This window comes from Sorex fumeus, unplaced genomic scaffold (assembly GCF_029834395.1).
Source record: "Sorex fumeus unplaced genomic scaffold, SorFum_2.1 ptg000033l, whole genome shotgun sequence".
NCBI classification, from domain to species: Eukaryota; Metazoa; Chordata; class Mammalia; order Eulipotyphla; family Soricidae; genus Sorex; species Sorex fumeus.
The window spans coordinates 32,398,297-32,416,499 of record NW_026606090.1 but is presented as its reverse complement, the minus strand read 5'-3'; the positions used below and the strand labels follow the sequence as shown (position 1 = coordinate 32,416,499).

Genomic DNA, 18,203 nt, shown 5'->3' with positions numbered 1-18,203 from the left:
GCATTTCCTCCCAGTCTCTTTTTAGTACATCTCCTTAGTTTTCTTCCAAAAGAAAATTTTGGGTTTTTTTTTCTTCCTGCCTTCCTTTCCTTCATCTTTCTTTCCTTCCCACCACTCTTCCTTCTTTTCTTTGTTTTTGTTTTTGGGCCACGTCCAGTGGTGCTTTGGACTTACTCCTGGCTCTATGCTTAGGGACCACAAGTGGTGCAATTGAATTTGGATTGGCTGCATGCAAATTTAAGCACCTTGTCCTGTTCCCAGGGCTCCATTAGGGTGTTTGCCTTACAAGAGGTTAACATCAATCTGAGTTCGATTCCTCCGCCCCTCTTGGAGAGCCCGGCAAGCTACCGAGAGTATCTCGCCAGCACGGCAGAGCCTGGCAAGCTACCCGTGATGTATTTGATATGCCAAACACAGTAACAATAGGTCTCATGATGGAGATGTTACTGGGCCCGATTGAGCAAATCGATGAACAACAGGAGGACTGTGACCATGACCTGTGACCGTTAAAAATATTTACTACTACTCCAGCCTACTCGGATCAGGGCTGAGCATCCTCCACCCAGACCCTCCAAATTCCAGTAGGTGGGGGTCACACTCACCAACTGGCCCCCGGCACCATGGAATCTCATCAACGGCCAAGACTCAGAGACTATAAAACCCAGTTCCCGGAAAAGAACAGCGCAGTCTCCTGCCCCCGCACCTGGCTGTCCTCGCTGGGGCCCCTTGGAGGGGAGCGGGTTGAGTTTTCCTCCCCGCCCCGACCAGGGCTCCAGCAGCCGAAGACCTCCAGAACCAGCCACCACCATGCTGATACCACTCTCCGCACACATGAAGATACTGGCAGAGGAACAAAGGCATGTGGGTCCTAGGGCTGAGATCTCCAAGCCTACTTGGCCGTGTGACGTCTTATCATCTCATTCCTACTTTGGACAAACTAGCAGGCTACTGAATGTAACCTGCCCACATGGCAGAGTCTGGCAAACTCCCCGTGGTGTACCCAATATGCCAAATACCAGTAACAATGAAGGGTCTTATTCTCCTAACTGAAAGAGCCTTGAATATGGCACTTTTTTAAAAATTTCAGGGCTAGGACGAAGGAGACGTTACTGGGGCCTGCTTGAGGCAATCGACGAATAACAGGATGGTTGTGATTGATTGTGATTAAAAAAACTTAAAATCTGATACTTACCAGTTTTCAAGATTCCTTGCCACTTTCAAGAGAAAGTCTGAACTTGAGCTGGGCAGATAAAATTTCTTTCAACTATGACTCAACATTTTTTTGGCATTTATAGTTACAGCTTGCACTCTTATCAATGTTAACATCAAAACCCAGACACACTGATTTAGAAAATAGGCCACACTTTTATATCTTTTTTGTTTATATTTCCCTTCTGCTTAGAATATCCCTTTCATTTTATCTCACTAAAATGTCATGTCAACTCTGGTTTCTTACTGAAGATGGTTCTCACTCGAAAAAGTTTTTACTTGGTTTCTCAGTTAAGATGTTGTTCCTGATTATGCTACTGAACTGCCATACTGGAGGGAAAAGGTTGTGAGTAGATGATGGGTGTCTAGAAAATAACAGACGTTTAACTTAAGTGAACAAATAAATGAATCAAAGGCAACATGCATATCTATAAATAGTATGTATGATTGATAAATCTAAGTAGCAACCTATCAATAGACATTTTAGGAAAAACCAAACAACTGGAAAATATTACTCCTTTCTAGCATTGCAGAAAGAAGGAAAAGTCGCTTCTCTGTTTAAAGCAGTACAGAAATATACCTCCATCAAAAATCCATTCAGAAAGCATGTCACAAAATCTCCCACATTTAATCAAGTGATTCCCTCACATGTCACAATAACAAAAATTATTTTGTAACTGAAATTGTGAATGGTAACCATGAATGACACAAAGAAACACATTTGTATATATGATGATACTAAGGAATAATTGATAATCATATTATTATTCTAAGGTTAGAAAAAATTCTTTAATTTTAGCGGCATAATGAATACAAAGCAGCCGCTTGACACATCATAAAACACTTCCTATCCATTTTCCATGGCTGGAGCGATGGCACAGTGGTAGGGAATTTGCCTTGCATGCAACCAGCGGGACGAGCTGGGTTTGATTCCTCCACCCCTCTCGGAGAGCCTGGCAAGCTACCGAGAGTATCCTGGTATCCCGCTTGCACCGGCAGAGTCTGGCGAGCTCCCCATGGCGTATTCAATATGCCAAAACCAGTAACTATAACAGGTCTCATTCCCCTGACCCTGAAAGAGTCTCCCGTCATTGGGAAAGATAGTAAGGAGAGGCTGCTAAAATCTCAGGGCTGGGAGGAATTAAAGATGCTACTGGCGCCTCCTCGAGTACATTGACGAACAATGGGATGGCAGTGATACAGAATACAGAATGAATACACAGCTTTTATAACTGGAATTGGTTCAAAATAATATTCATAAAGTAATGAAGACTTACTCAATGCAAAAGAGTCAATTTATGGATCAATGATAATAGTAATAGTCTCCATAAAATATATTTTCCTGGGTATACTGAAGGTACTCAAAATGAAAATATATTTTAGAACATGGTCATTGCTTACACAATTGTGGACAAGTAATGTGACATCAAATAATTGTTATTATTGCTATGTAAATATTCTGATAGTTTCTATTATAATATATTGTATACATCTATGTATATAGATATATATGTATATAGTTTGGGGGCTACACTTGGTGTTGCTCAGGGGTTACTCTTGGTTCTATACTCAGGAATCCAGCCTGGTGGTACTCAGGGGACCATATGGGATGCTAGGGATTGAACCCGGGTCAGCAGCATACAACGCAAGCACTACCCACTGCACTATCTCTCCAGCCCCTATTTGCTTTTAAAAGTCGCTAATAATTCATTGAACTTGATTATATTTCTAATGGCTAATAGCAAACATTTTAATATCATAAAATAATCATTCCTGCTATCCTCCCCACCGTACAATATCCTCAATATACATTTTCTATATTACACATCCACCGCATAGTAAGGCTCAGAGACTTTTAATGCATCATCTCCTGTATTACTCTAACTTTGACCGATGTCATGAAGTCTGCTGTAGAACAGTTTTTCAGAAGTGATCTAAAGAAATGACGATGATGATGGTCCCCGGACAAAGCTTAAGAAAACTAGAGAGAATAACAGATGGCATTATAAAATAATTTCTCTAACTTTTAAAACATAAATTGTCACTGTCCTCCTGTGGTTCATCGATTTGCTTGAGCGGGCTCAGTAACATCTTCATTTTGAGACTTTGTTGTTACTGTGTTTGGCATATCTAATATGTCACGGGGAGCTTGCCAGGTTTTGCCATGCAGGCGAGAGACGCTCGGTAGCTTGCTGGGCTCTCCCAGAGGGCCAGAAGAATAGAACTCCGGTCGGCCATGTTGGCAGCATGCAAGGCAAACGCCCTACCCTACCCGCTGTGCTATCGCTCCAGCACAAATGTAAGTTATATACAAATATTTGGAGCATAACTTTATCTTGAATAAAACAACTGTTATGGAGATTTCATTGGGTCTTTTGTTCAAATTTGATCAAGCATAGAAAAGAAAATCCTCCTACACATCTATTCTTCTTAATGTTCCACTTTGCATACATTTATTCTAATAGCAATAGTTATTTTTAGAATTATATTATATATAATTCTAAATTATTTTGGACATATATTTTAGATACTATAATATAGATAGGTAGGTAAAGGCCCTCCTGTTGATCATCGATTTGCTCGAGCGGGCCCAGTAATGTCTCCATTGGAGACTTTGTTGTTACTGTGTTTGGCATATTGAATACGTCACGGGGAGCTTGCCAGGCTCTGCCGAGCGGATGAGATACTCTCAGTAGCTTGCCAGGCTCTCCGAGAGGGGCGGAGGAATCGAACTTGGGTCGGCCATGCTGGCTGTGTGCAAGGCAAACGCCCTACTGCTGTGCTATGGGTGGAGAGCCCGGCAAGCTACCGAGAGTATTCGATATGCCAGACACAGTAACAACAAAGTCTCCAATGGAGACGTTACTGGGCCCACTCGAGCAAATCGACGATCAACGGGAGGGCCTTTACCTTTACCTTTATAATATAGATATAAAATATGATATTAGTTATAATGCACAATTTTAATATCTAAAATTATAGGTACATAATTATAACATTACGCACCTATCTGCTGAAATTATAATATTATGTACCTATAATTTCTATGTTATAATCTATATATATGCATATCAGGGATCACTCAGGGCAGGTTTGTTGGCAAGACTCCAACCGTGGCACCATTGCTTACACCTCCATATTGTTCACACCTTTAGCTTTGTGCCACAAAGACACTGTTGTTTCCAAGGTCTCTTCTGGATATATTCAAAACATATTGATAAAAAAGTACATTCTCAGTTCGTATTTATACAACTGATTTTTTGGATTTCATGGAATAAAATGTAATTCTGTGTTTAAATACCTTTGCACTTACTAAGGTCATTTAAAATTTTATTTTCTGGGGTTCATGCAAGCCTTCTGGGATAATGTCAACTACAAAAACAAAAGGAACCAAAAACCCTCCACCTTTTTAAAGTATCCATCTCAGAGAGAAAGTTGAATTAACCTCCAATACCTGTATGCCATTTAAAATTCAGTTAAATTTGATTTCACTTAAAATTTATTGAAGCCAATGATAAAATATGTCAAATAACAAGCAAATATCAATGTTTTATATTAGTCATTAAACAGATATCAAAATAGTGACATGTTTTCAGATTATTTGGTTCTGATCAGCACATATTAGATTTAAAACCAAAGTGCTTGATAAAGATTAATATGTACACTGCGTTACAGCCCCAACCTTCTGTAATTATAATTACTTCTACAAATGTACTTTATAAACTTGAGGCATTTCTCTATAATGTGGAAGGTAATGCTTGATGCATGTGAAGTAATTATAATTTTATGCATATTGAATTAAAATCTCAATACATCTAACTCATTATCTTGACATAGGGAGCTATAAAGACAAATAATTTCCAGGTGTAGACAAAAACATGTGTTAAGTAATGGAAAAAATGTTCCTATAAATCTTCCTATTTTCTTTATTAGTATCTATTAAATACTGTTAACCAAAATTTGCATAAATTTAGATGAGGTAATAGGAAAGCCAATGTGGAAAGTTTCTAACTAATCAGAAATCTGTAAATCATGCAAACAATAATTCGAACTGCTGGCACTATTTAAACACACAATTCACTATTAAACAATCGTGTTGCTCTCATGATAGCTGGTCTGCCAGAATCCAAGACATTCATAAGATTCATTAAACATTAATTCATCTTACAATCTCTTAAACCACTGTGTTGAGAACTCCAACCAGAGTCATTGTGACTGATGCAAACCTTTGCCGTCAGAGGCTGGGCTGTGTGCGGTCACAGTGTAGAACACAGAGGAGGAGGAATGCTGCCCACGCTGCTTCCAAACCTGCCAACCCCAGACCATCTCCGACCTCCAGTTTTATAGTCTTTGGAATGCACACAGGAACATTTTAAGCCAGATGACATTTTAAAATGTATTTTATTCTTACATGCTTAAAGTTTTAATTCTCAGCATCTGGATATCAAACTTTTTGTCGAACTTTGGACTCACTGGAGAGAGCTACTACGAATTTCAGTTTAACACTGAAATGCCAGAGAGATAATAATGCTTTTGTGCTAATGTTGACTTTATGGCTTTATGCCCTCTAGTTCCTCTCCCTTTATCTTGCCCAGCCCCCACACCCCCACCAACACATGTACACAGACACACACACACACACACACACACACACACACACACACAACAATACCACACCCAGTCTCCAAAGAGACTCCAATTACAAGGTCTTTAATATCGCTTCTGTGAAATACAAAATATTATCTTCTTTAACATGAAGGGAAACAATTATGAAGTTCTGTGTCAAAAGTGGTTTGTCAGGGCTGGAGCGATATAGCACAGCGGGTAGGGCATTTGCCTTGCACACAGACAACATGGCCAACACAGGTTCGATTCCCAGCACCCCATATGGTCCCCCGAGCACCGCCAGGAGCAATTCATGAGTGCATGAGCCAGGAATAACCCCTGAACATCACCAGGTGTGACCCAAAAAGCAAAAATAAATAAATAAATAAAATGGTTTGTCAGAGTGTTTAGCTTTTCACCTGCTCTCAGTTCTTTTTTAGTCTAATTTTATTTGAAAACAATGTCTCACAGTATTTCTATTAAATATGCAAAAAGAACAATTTTCCCTCCCACCGGAGATTTTTTAAAATAATTTATTTATTTATTGAATCACTGTGGGAAAAGTTACAAAGCTTCCAGGTTTAGGTCTCAGTCATGCAAATATCAAACACCTTTCCCTTTACCAATACTTATTTTTTACCGCGAACCCCAATAAAACCTCACCCCCACCCCTCCCAGTGCCTGAGAGGCAGATGAATTCTAGTTAACACTCTATCTGCTTTGATTAGATTCATTGTTTCAATAAAAGATGCACCACTATTGTTTAGACTTTAACCCGCCCACCCCCCCCCCCCCCAAATCAGACATGCTGAAAAAAGCATAGTGAAGTGATTTGCTTTCTACAGCTGGGATCAAGAATTAAATGTTGGTTTTGGATTTCCGCTATTTTACTTGTTAACCCTGGAAGTATTTCTACTGAAAGTCAGATAATTAAGAGATTGGTTTCTGTGCTCTGGAGTCGTGGTCATGCCGGAGAGTCGCTTGTGCCCCCGGCTCATACCTGCTGTCCACAAGGCTCCCATGTGGCCGCCATCTTTCTTTCCAGAGAGGAGAGGGCGAATGGGGCAATACTCTTTCCCCTCCAGGCAGACATGATGGCCCGGATTAACGCATAGTCCGTTCACTTTTCTGCTCCAAGCTGCTGGGTTCTGCATTAAGATCTTGTGCTTCTGGAGCTGTGGCTGTGCTGGAGAGCCGCTCATGGGGGGCAACTGGTGGCCTCGGTAGGGCATGAAGGACGGACCAGAACGCCCCCTTCCCATAAGGTTTTAGTCGCCCCCACACCCCCGGCTCATACCTGCTCTCCACAAGGCTCCCGTGCGGCCGCCATCTTTCTTTCCAGAGAGGAGAGGGTGAATGGGGCAACACCCTTTCCCCTCCGGGCAGACATGATGGCCTGGATTAACGCATAGTCCATTCACTTTTTCACTGGAGATTAACACTTAGAGTTACTCCCTTGTGCCATGTGCTGAGAAAGGATAAGATAATTAGTATTTTTAATTCTGGATCTCATAATTCCCTTAAAAATATTTTGCTAAACACAAGAAGTATTATTATACTTTAATTAGCAAAATATGTAACCAAAATTTCTTCTTCCCTTAATAAGAAACATACTCGGGTTAGGGAGTAAAAATGAGAACTCAAATATCAATTATTAAGAACTTTAGGCTCCATAAAACTCAGAATCCTAATTAGCTGAAATTGCTTATTTTAATTTAGTACATGCTTTTTACTATTAGGGAGGAAAACAAAATTTGGTAGATTCAAAAATATCAAAAAAGTAAAAATTACACAAAGTGAAATAACGTTCTTCTATATGTATTCTTCTAAATCTAGTGAAATCTACCTAATTACTGTGATCAGCAAAGAAATACTGAAATTTTTATTGTATTTCTAGAAACTTAGAAACAAACATGCTAATATAAGAATGTGCCCCCAAATAAACCTGGTCAAAGGTTTTTGTTTTAATTGGGGGTTGTTTCTTCCTATGTATTTTATTTTCCATGAAAGAGAAATAGTGTAGTAATTTGTGAAATAAATCCGTGAATGTCATATTTAAGTCAAGTAGTTTCCCAATATGCTTTAGTAAGAGTGCCAGATTGTCGGAACACATATCACATGTTCACCGCACATGCTATACTTTTATTTAATTCAAGCGGATTCTCCTCCATATAGCTCTCTGGTTTTTCTCTGCTCTCAGCTGAAGCTATTGCACTGTCTATGATTCATGTCCCTAGCTAGGATACAAGCCAATCCTTTTCACCTTCCTTCTATTTTTCTCTACTTCAGTGGTCTCAGGATGGTCTTTGACTCTTTAAGTCAACTAAACTTATTCAGCTGGGCCCATTTCCACAAAAGCAACATTTTATCTACTTTCCATTGGACTAGGTTTTCCTTAAACATCAGCATTTACAGAAATGTGAAAAGATCTATATTTGTTTTTACACATTTTACAAAATCATACTATTTAAAATGTACATTTGTCTTTTAAAGGACACTCTTTCATTCCAACTACACAGAACTTCAGCTGCATCATAACCTGTGACATAAGGGGCATGATTATTTCCCTTAAAAAATTCATTTCAAGTTTTATTCAACCACTTTCAGAAGCCAGTTTACTTAATGCCACGACTACCTCTAACAGAAACAAGCCTTTAACTTAAAGCAAATGCTACAAAGATATACAAAACTCATTCACCAAATCTGAAGAAACGGATTTCAAGAACATTTTCATTTTTCAAAATCAGAAATTGCCTAAAATAACTGCTATATTCTGAGTTTGTAGAGGGTGTGGCAGGGGAATAGGAGTCTTTGGGACCGAGGGCGGGGAATGGGCCCTCTGGTGATGGGTGTGGTGCTGGAGGAAGGAACACACAGGAACTACCATTCCTCAGTAAAAATGACTGGAGGAAGCAAACAAACCCTAATATATTCTAGCACAAAAGCAAAGAGAGTGTCTGTAGTGTTGTTTAAGGGAATGGATTGCTAATGGACATCAAATGTGGATAACGCATATGAAATAAAAATGTTGGTTAAAATCAAATGTGTTAAGAGTAGCATGCTGAGTGAAGAGTCAGAATGAGAGGGACATATATAGAATGATTGCATTCATTTTTGGTATATAAATATAGAAGACTAATAGTCATGGCCAAGGAAAACGGGGACTAGGAGGACTGGCTAACAGTTGGAATCAATCACAGGTGTGTGTGGGTAGAGGGCAGGTCAGATCGAGAAAGGACTAGTATGACAAGAATAGCTGGGAATGATCATGCTGGACAAGAGCTGAGTGTTGAAAGTAGGTAAAGGAAAATACCTGCCAATCTTTCAGTATCTGTATTGAAACCACAATGCCCAAAAGGGGGGAAGGAAAGAGAAGTAGGAAAGGAGGGGGGGAGAGAGAGAGAGAGAGAGAGAGGCTGCCATAGAGGCAAGCTGAAGGGGGTTGGGGGTGATGGGAGGGAACTTGGGGACACTGGTGCTGGGAACTGTGCTCTGCTGGAAGGATGGGTGTTGGAACACTGTATGACTGAAACCCAATCAGGAACAGCTTTGTAAGGGTCCATCTAACAGCAATTCGATAAAATAATCTCAAAGAGTAATAATAAAATAAAAACTAAAATTTTAAAAAATGTTTTAAGGATTGTTTCAAAATTCATGGAGACATATTTTAAAAGCAGATTTTTAACCACAAAGTAAGAGAATAAACTTCAATGGGAAATTGAGAACATAATGATAAAAAAAATAAACTTACAATATATTGATGTTTGTACAAAATTATTTAATGTTCATTTATTAAATCCTTAAACAAAAGTAAATTTGTAAGACTACCTCTTTATCAATACTGTATATATTACTGATTTTCTGGATTTTCTGGTTTATAATTTTACCCTCTTCTAAAAAATATTCTAGAACCAAACTATATTATGAAAGGTGTTTTTTTGTTTAAACAGAATCACATAGGTAATAACACAGTAAACATGAAACAATGATTTTACATTATTACCTGAGCCACAAGCACATTTAAAATGGATAGGTATATATATGAAGACAAATATCTGTGCAATAATAATTGAGTAAGTGGATAACTCTTGAGTACATTTAAATATAGCCAGAATTCAACCTTTTTCCTTGTCTATCTTGATCATATCAGTATTAACATGACGAACAAGACTGTTTCTTCCACAAATATAGGCTGTCTGCCCATACTTCACTGGGTAGGCAAGGATCATTCCCAATCCCAGTCATTATTACAGAGTTATTAGTATGTTCAGAACACAGTCATGCAAAGTGTTCTGGAACTATTTGCTATGACTTACTTTGAAATGACACCTTCCTTGAGTTTCTTTTTTCTAATTAATCTACTAGGTAGAATGAAAATTGCATTACAAAAAATTGCATTACAAAGATTGAATATGAAAGTACTCTCTTTCACTACCTTTCCACCAGTATTATTATGAGGAGAAAAAGAAAACCTATTGCTTGAAATGATTATATCCAAGAAGCCTAGAAGAGTCTTTTTTCAGACTGACAACTCTGAGGGAACGATTTAAAGGGTTAAGTGTATGTTCAATTGTCTTTACCCCTGAGTGATGGTTAGCCATATCAACCAGACAGTTATGATGTATAGATTCTGGCATGTGGGTACTTCTAGAGAGAAGGAAAAAAAATAAAAGAAAATTTAATATAAAAAATTTGAATGGCAGAAAATATATCTTCTGTGATGAAAGCTTTATCTATGGTCACACGCAGATTAAGGTACTTTCTATTCCCTCCAGGATAGGAATTCTATAAAAATAATGTTTCCGCAAATGATGCCCTTGCTGCATGAAAAGAAACAGGCTTTTCTCAGTAATTGAACGTGATTAAAACTAGCCTTTGTGCTATTTCTGCTTTATAGCTAGGTTGCTCTAGATTTCAGCGCTTTCAATTTTTGTACTGTCTAATGAAAATTGGCCCGTAATTCCCCTTACTCTAACAAATGTCCCATCTGAAACTGACAGAGATGGAAGAGAGAGAGTCGACCTAGTCTGTTCATTTGTGAGTTCTGCCCTTGGTAATTGGGTGAAGGGCAATGGCGAAGAATTACAGAAGTGAATCTTTCTAACAACAATGATGACAAAACACAAAAAGATTTTAATTCACAGAGTTATTCTGGATATTTAATAGGAAAACGCATTTGACATTGAGCTCCATTCCCTGCCCAGCTCCAAATACAATGAACAGATTTCTATAGCACAGAAACAGATGATAATGAACTTATTTTTTCCTTTTCTATTGCCAGTTTCATGATGGCATTCTTATGGAAATTCCCAGAGTTGTGCTGCATTTGGAACAGTTTAAAAACAGAGCAAAGACAATGTTTGAAAGTGAGACACCGAAAGCACTGTCATAAAAATATGTCATGTTATACCATATTAATATCATGTCATATTATATCATACGTCACACCACTAATGTGTCATACTAATATCAGCGTCCGCAGAGGCTTACCTTTCTAAAAGCTTCATTATATAGAGAAAAAAGGAGCAAAACTCTAAAATGCGCAAATTCCTGCCGACATCCTAGTTTGAAAGAATGACTTAAAGAGGGGCAGCTAAGCAATGTGTGCGAATCTGGCTCCCTGGGAAGATTGGAAGGAAGCAAGACCAGGGCTCTTCTCATGGATTAGCAAAATATATCTAAAGGATGCATGGTGTGCTAAATGCTGTCTTTACAAACACCTCAGGTAAAATTTTTAAAAATACTATGTAGCTTAATTTGTTTCATAACTGCCCAACCAGTTCTATACAGAAAATAAAACATGAATAAAATAAAAGTTATCCTATAAAATTAAGCTAATTTAAAAAAGATTTCAATTTTATCATAATATGAAGATATGAAAACCTCAAAAAGATGTTATAAAAAGGTCACTGATAACTCTGTGATCCTGTTTTTTTTTCTTTTTGTTTAAAGGAAAGACTTTAAAATATATGGTTAAAAATCTATGTACCATCTCCTTACTAATTTACACATAACACTTGAGATCCATTGTATGTAGAAAACAATTTAAGTCTGTTTCTTTTACCATTGCCACTTAAAAAAAAACCCTGGTTTTATAGACATTCTACCTACAGAATAATAAAATATACCTAACTTGGTTACATGGAGCAACTCTTTTACTGTACATTAGTATGCTGGTGATATATACATCATAACTCATATTTTGCACCAAGAGAAATTAATTGGCGAGTTACAAAAACAGCACACTGTGCTTCTTTGGACCAGTATGTATAGTCACATTCATTTAGACTATCCTATCTTCTTGAAATTACAGAATCTCACTTATTTTTGTGTAGGAAGTTCTCAAACTTCTGCACAAATCCACGAAATTTACCTGCACTTGGCTGGTATGAGTGATAAACACCAGTGTTGTAATTTAGCAGCGGACTGGATCTCCCATAGCTGTTGCCCATAGTTGTGGATTTCATGTCTGGGCGGTGCATACCACTGTTTGCCATACTGCCTGTTGGTTGAAGTGAGCTCTCAATCTTACAAAATGGCTCAAAGCGACTATAAACACGCCGGTCAATGGAATGAGTCCTGAGGATCTCGTTAGGCTTCGTTCTGGGAGCAGTTGGTTTTCTGTGAGGAGCCACGGCTGTACTGGTCTCCTTCGAATCCTGGTATTGAATCTGTTCCGTGTTGAATCTTGGGGCACTGGCATCTCCTGCCCTTTCCAAGAACTTGTGTTCAACGGGGCCTGGAGGGGGTATGATTTTACTGCACTCCTCCGATGGAGAGCTCATCCCTGGAGAGGCATTTACCACGACATCCTCCTTACTCCTGTGGACGCTGCCTTGGGAGTTCGATGAGGAAGTACGCTTTCTTCTTGGAGATGAATCGACTTTGGGTTCGGACTTTTTCAGTTTCTGATTATCTTCGGCCTCAGAAACTAAAGTGTCAGAACTACTGCACATTTTGTAAAAAGCAGATCCTTTACTTTTTGACAGATTGTCTTTCTTATCTGGAGAAAGACTGAGAAATGATCTTAACTTCTGAGATCCCTTTTTCAAGAAACTTGGAGAACCCTTTCCTTCTTTCTTGGGTGTAACGTCTTTGGGTTCCTCTTTATTCACGTCAAGCAGAGCAGCCATGGAGATGGACTTGACGGCAGCGACGCTTGGGGGCTCCCTCCCAATGGCCAGCTCCTCCTCCCCCGTGTCCTGGGCCACGTTGTGCATACTCTTAGAGCCCTTCAGAACATCCTCCTTGGGTTTTTCCGGCTGTCGAATCCGATTCCGGGTAAGGGTACTATACACATGATGCTTATTATTTCCGTGATCAAAACTGCCTTTTGCATGTTCAAAGAATGGGAAACTTCTCCTCTTGAGCAGATTCTCATTGTGCTGAACGCTTGGGTTTCCTGACTCTTTATTCCCACACAAGGTAGTGTATATGTAGTGGTTTGCCTCTGTCTGGCCATTTGTAGTTTGGTTTGAGACTGTCGAGTGGTTTTCAGGAACCTGCAGAGTGTGAGATTTGGGTGCCTCTGACTGCACCGGAGGCTTGGGGACTGATTCTTGCACGGGTTTGTCTGTCAAAGGTACAGCTGTCATGGTATCTGGGACCTCTTTCCGTGTGTCACTTCCCTGGGAACCAATGAAGGTTGAACTTGAGGATCCAGTTGTACAACTGTTAACTTCCTGCTGCTCAGGTAAAGTTGGTTTAAACATAAAAGAGGAACGCAGCCGGGAATGGTTATAAAGGGCGCTAGCTTTCAGGTTCTCAGGACAATCATAGCCCTCCAGCCGGTCTCCCAGAGCAGAGCCATTGGACTCAGCTGGTAACTCTGACTGATCATTTAAGTAGGATTCAATTCTCCAGTTACGCAGGAACGATTTAGTGGTATGTTCAAGGGTTGGCATTCGCTGTTGCAGAAGACGGACATGGTTATCTGTCCCGTGAAAAGACCTCCGCATGTTTGAATTCCTTTCTCCAAGATTTGGTGTTTTCCTCTGTGCAAGCCGATCGGCAAAGCTCTGGGAAGGAATGTTCTGCTGGTTGATGCAGCCTCCCCTGGAGGAGGACGCCACGCTGAGGCTCTCGGTGGACCTTCTCCAGTTATTGGCAGGATTCATGTTTCGATTCATCGCTCTGTTCAGCATCAGGTAAGGAGCCGTTTCTGACAGTTCCCCGGCATAGCTGTGCCTCTTCCAGTTTTCACTAAGCTGACTGGGTTGATACTGACGGACAGCATTTGGACCATTCAAGTTTGGAACAAAATGTGGTTTATAGCCATGGTTTCTTATGCCATATTTGTCGTGTTCATTTCGGGTAAACATGCCTCTGTTTTGGAAGTAGCTACCATCAAGTTTGTGAATGGGATCTTGTCTACTGAAATGGTTTCTTTGGCTGGACACAGAAGCAAGTGAAGAAACTGATCGCTGGTAATTGCCATTCTCCCAGACCGCTTTGCCACGCTTCACCCTCACTGATTCTTCTTGAACGAATGAGCTGGGAATGCAGGACCTGGCGTAGAGAGTTCTAAACTCTTCGTCAAAGGATTCGACAAGTTTTCCTGAGATTATCTGAACCATGCTCAGGTGGACTTTTTCAAATGACCACATATAGCTGAAAAAAATAAAAAGTAAAAAAATTCAGTTTGGGAAAGTTAAAACATTAATAATAGTTCTACTAAGAAAACATCTCTTTGCATACAACAAGAGTATTTTGATTTAGTTTCCTTTGCTACCATAATTTACATCACCTTAAGTCATTATGTAATGTCCTTGTGATGCATGTGCCTCCACTCCCATCCATTTTTTGTAGATGGGAGTAGAGAGAAACATCTACTGAAGGAATTCAAGTTCTGATTTAAATCTACCCATACTTGCTTATATTGTTCCAGACAGGGATGGAGTGATAGCACAGCAGGTAGGGTGTTTGCCTTGCATGCAGCCAACCCAGGTTCAATTCCTCCCTCCTTCTTGGAGAGCCCAGCAAGCTACTGAGAGTATCCTGGCCACACGCCAGAGGCTGGCAAGCTCCCCGTGGCGTATTTGATATGCCAAAAACAGTAACAACAAGTCTCACAATGGAGACTTACTGGTGCCCTCTCTAGCAAATTGATGAACAATGGGAGGACAGTACTACAGTGCTACTTTATCCAGGAAGTTTTTAGCAAAGTCAGCAGCTGAGAAAGTTGCGAGACCTAGTTTCTTATTAGTTAAGCAGCAACATAAGTTTGGGTTTTCATTTGTCATATCCAAAATGAGAACATGAACAGAACAGCTGAAAGAATTCCTGTAGATCTGACATGCTCTAATGTAAGACAGGCCAGTATTATAGTGCAGGTGTTGCACTGGGGTTGGCTGTATGCAAGTCTTATCTCCTGTATAATCTCTCCTTCCCCCTTTCTCAATATTTGAGGTACAATTTATACTGGAATTTCTTAATAATTTCACAAATAAAAAATATGGTATTTAAAAGCATAAAAATTTAGACAAAATAGTCACTAAGCTGTAAATAAATTGCCAATATAATATGTATTCAATAAAGTAAATGATACATGAGGTTAATACAGAATGAAAAATGAAATTCAGAGATGCAGGAGCATTTTCTATGAAGACAGTAGCAAAGGCAAATGAAAATAGTAAAAAAATAGTAAACAGTAACACTTAATATTTATAAATTATGTAAACATCAATATGTAACAAACAAGATTATTGATACTATGATTGGATAAATTTTTAAAGTTTGTACTGCTTGTTATGAATAATATGCTAAAAATTATTCAAAAATGGTTTCTTAGAGAAAAGGGTGTGAAGATTCTTGTATTTCACCCAGGAGCCATTAAGCCTTCTAGAGGAGATTACTAACATGTTGTTAAAGGTTGAAACGTGTGTGTGTGTGTGTGTGTGTGTGTGTGTGTGGTGTGTATATATATGTATACAAGATTGTCAGTGATTTTAATGCCAAGAGGGAACCAAGAAGATCAGCCAAAGAAATCTAGATCGGGACTGATGGCCTAGAATGGAACGAACAGGGTGAGAGACTGTCTGAGTTCATCATGTCGACCAAGGCCATCCATGGTAAGTCACAGTTCAAGAAGGCTGAATCTAAATGTTGGACATGGGAGTCTCCTGGTGGATGGTGAAATTGACCACAACATATTCAATCGACAGTTTTGTCTGGCCGATGTGGCTGTTGTACCAAATTTCCAAATCGGAATGGTATACCATAGCCTTTGTGCAAAATTCTACTTCACGGAGAGGGAAGAAAGGGCTGCAAAGTTTAAGAAGAGAACTCCCAGAATGACCACCAACTGGGAGCTCTTTGGCACTATTGTGTAACATGGGAAGATGCCGTTGTTGACAATGTTGATGAGGAATATGATCAACTGGTTCAGCATCTCCATGATTGTGTGAGGAACGCCAAAAGAGAAATAGCCACAAAAAGACACCTATGTTCGAAAACTCTTGAGCTCATTCGCCAACGTGGCCTGGTGAAATCCTCAGGCAACCGCAAGTGAACATCTGAGCTCAAAAAGCAGTGCAGAGAGGTGATAAAGGAAGACTTCAAAGAGAGAAGAGCAGCAGTGATGGTAGATGCGGCAGAAGCCAGGAAAAGCATTTGCAACGCCCGCCTGTCCTTCGCCAACTACAAGACCAAGATGAATGCCCTCCAACATCCTGATGGATCTGTCACATCTTCCAGAAGGGCACTGGAGAAGATTATCCGTTACTTCTACTTGAATCTCTTCAATAGCCATGTCCACTTGCCCGCATACCAAATTCCGCAGAATGGATATGTCATTCCCAACATCCTCCCTTCCAAAATCTGACATGCCATTTTGTCAGTAAAGAAGCGAACAGCACCTGGCCCAGACAAGGTCAGACCCGAATACCTGAAGAACCTGCTGCCCTTTCTCATCAATATACTGGCTCGGCTCTTCACACACTATCTGTCTGAATGCAAGGTTTTGTCCCAATGGAAAACCAGCAGGACTGTACTACTGTACAAGAAGGGAGACATCCACGACATTGGCAACTATCACCTGATCTGCCTGTTGTCTGTCGTCTACAAGCTGTCCACTCAAGTCATCCTGAATAGGATTGGCAGAACACTAGATGAAGGACAACCATGCAAGCAAGCTGGGTTCTGCAAAGGATCCAGCACAATCGACCATATCTACATGATAATCAAGCTCATTGAGGTTTCTCTGGAGTTCAAGATGCCGCTCTGTTTAACGTTCATTGATTTAAAGAAGGCCTTTGATTCTGTTGAGACGGAAGCGGTCATTGAAGCCCTAGCCAATCAGGGCATTCAAACTCAGTACGTCAGAATCCTCTGTGAGCTGTATTGCGGATTCACTACCAGGATCTCACCATTCTATAAGGAGGTGATCATCGATTTTAAGAGAGGGGTTCGGCAGGGTGATACCATTTCACCAATACTCTTCAATGCCACCCTCAAGAACGTTATGCGATGACTGGAATGGGAAGGAATGGGAGTGAAGATAGATGGTTGGCAACTATACCACCTCTGCTTCGCTGATGACATTCTAATAACACCAAACATCAGCGAAGCGGCAAAATACTGGTCCAACTTTGACTGTGAGTGCAGAAAGGTCAGAGTACAGCTAAATCTTATGAAGAGAATTATTTTGAGAAAGTCTTGTTCCTGACATTCCATTTGCTCTCAATTGAATGAACACATTCAAATGCAACAGTTATGTGTACCCTGGTTGAGAAGTCAATATGACCAATGAGCTGGAACCTGAGTTGCACAGGAGGAAGAGAGTGGCTTGGAATGCCTCCAAGGGCACTGAAGAAAGTTAAGAGGACTTTAAGAAAGTTAAGAACCTCCGGTTCCAGGCATACCTCTTTGATACCACTGTTCTTCCTGCATTAACATACGCTTCATAGACCTGCGCAATATGAAAACAGGATGAAACGCTTTTTGGGTCTCCTAAAGAGGAACTGAAAGAGCTATGCTTGGAGTATCATGCTTCACTCAAATGAGAGAAAGAATCTGGAGTTCCAACCTCTGTCGACCCAAGAATCAGGGACACTATCTCGTTTGCTAAGGCGTCGAAAATCAGATGGGCTGGACACAAAATGAGATTTGGAGAAGGCTGCTGGACTAGAGCCATTATTGACTGGATTCCATAGGTCATCAAAAGACTCATGGCTGTCCACCTATGAGATGGTCAGACTATTTTGTCAAGACCCTGAATGATCGGTTTGAGGCTCTTCGTATTCCTAGAACGAGCAGACGCCATTGGGCTACAGTAGCCCATGTAAATGGTGCTTGCTCGAGCAAATCGATGAGTCATGAGATGTCAAGTGATCAAGTGATCAAGTATGTATATATCTTTATAAATATATTTCCCCTGTGATTGGCTGCCT

General features: G+C 40.0%; 1 protein-coding gene across 1 annotated transcript in view; it reads right to left on the bottom strand.

The window, feature by feature from the left end:
* Window positions 1-12,131: 12,131 nt before the first annotated feature.
* The window catches only part of FAM83B (family with sequence similarity 83 member B), a 73,248-nt gene continuing 67,176 nt past the window's right edge, over window positions 12,132-18,203 (bottom strand). Inside the window, exon 4 of the mRNA XM_056116972.1 lies at window positions 12,132-14,424. Within this exon, the coding sequence (XP_055972947.1) occupies window positions 12,132-14,424 (2,293 nt within the window). The remainder of the gene's footprint in view (window positions 14,425-18,203) is intronic.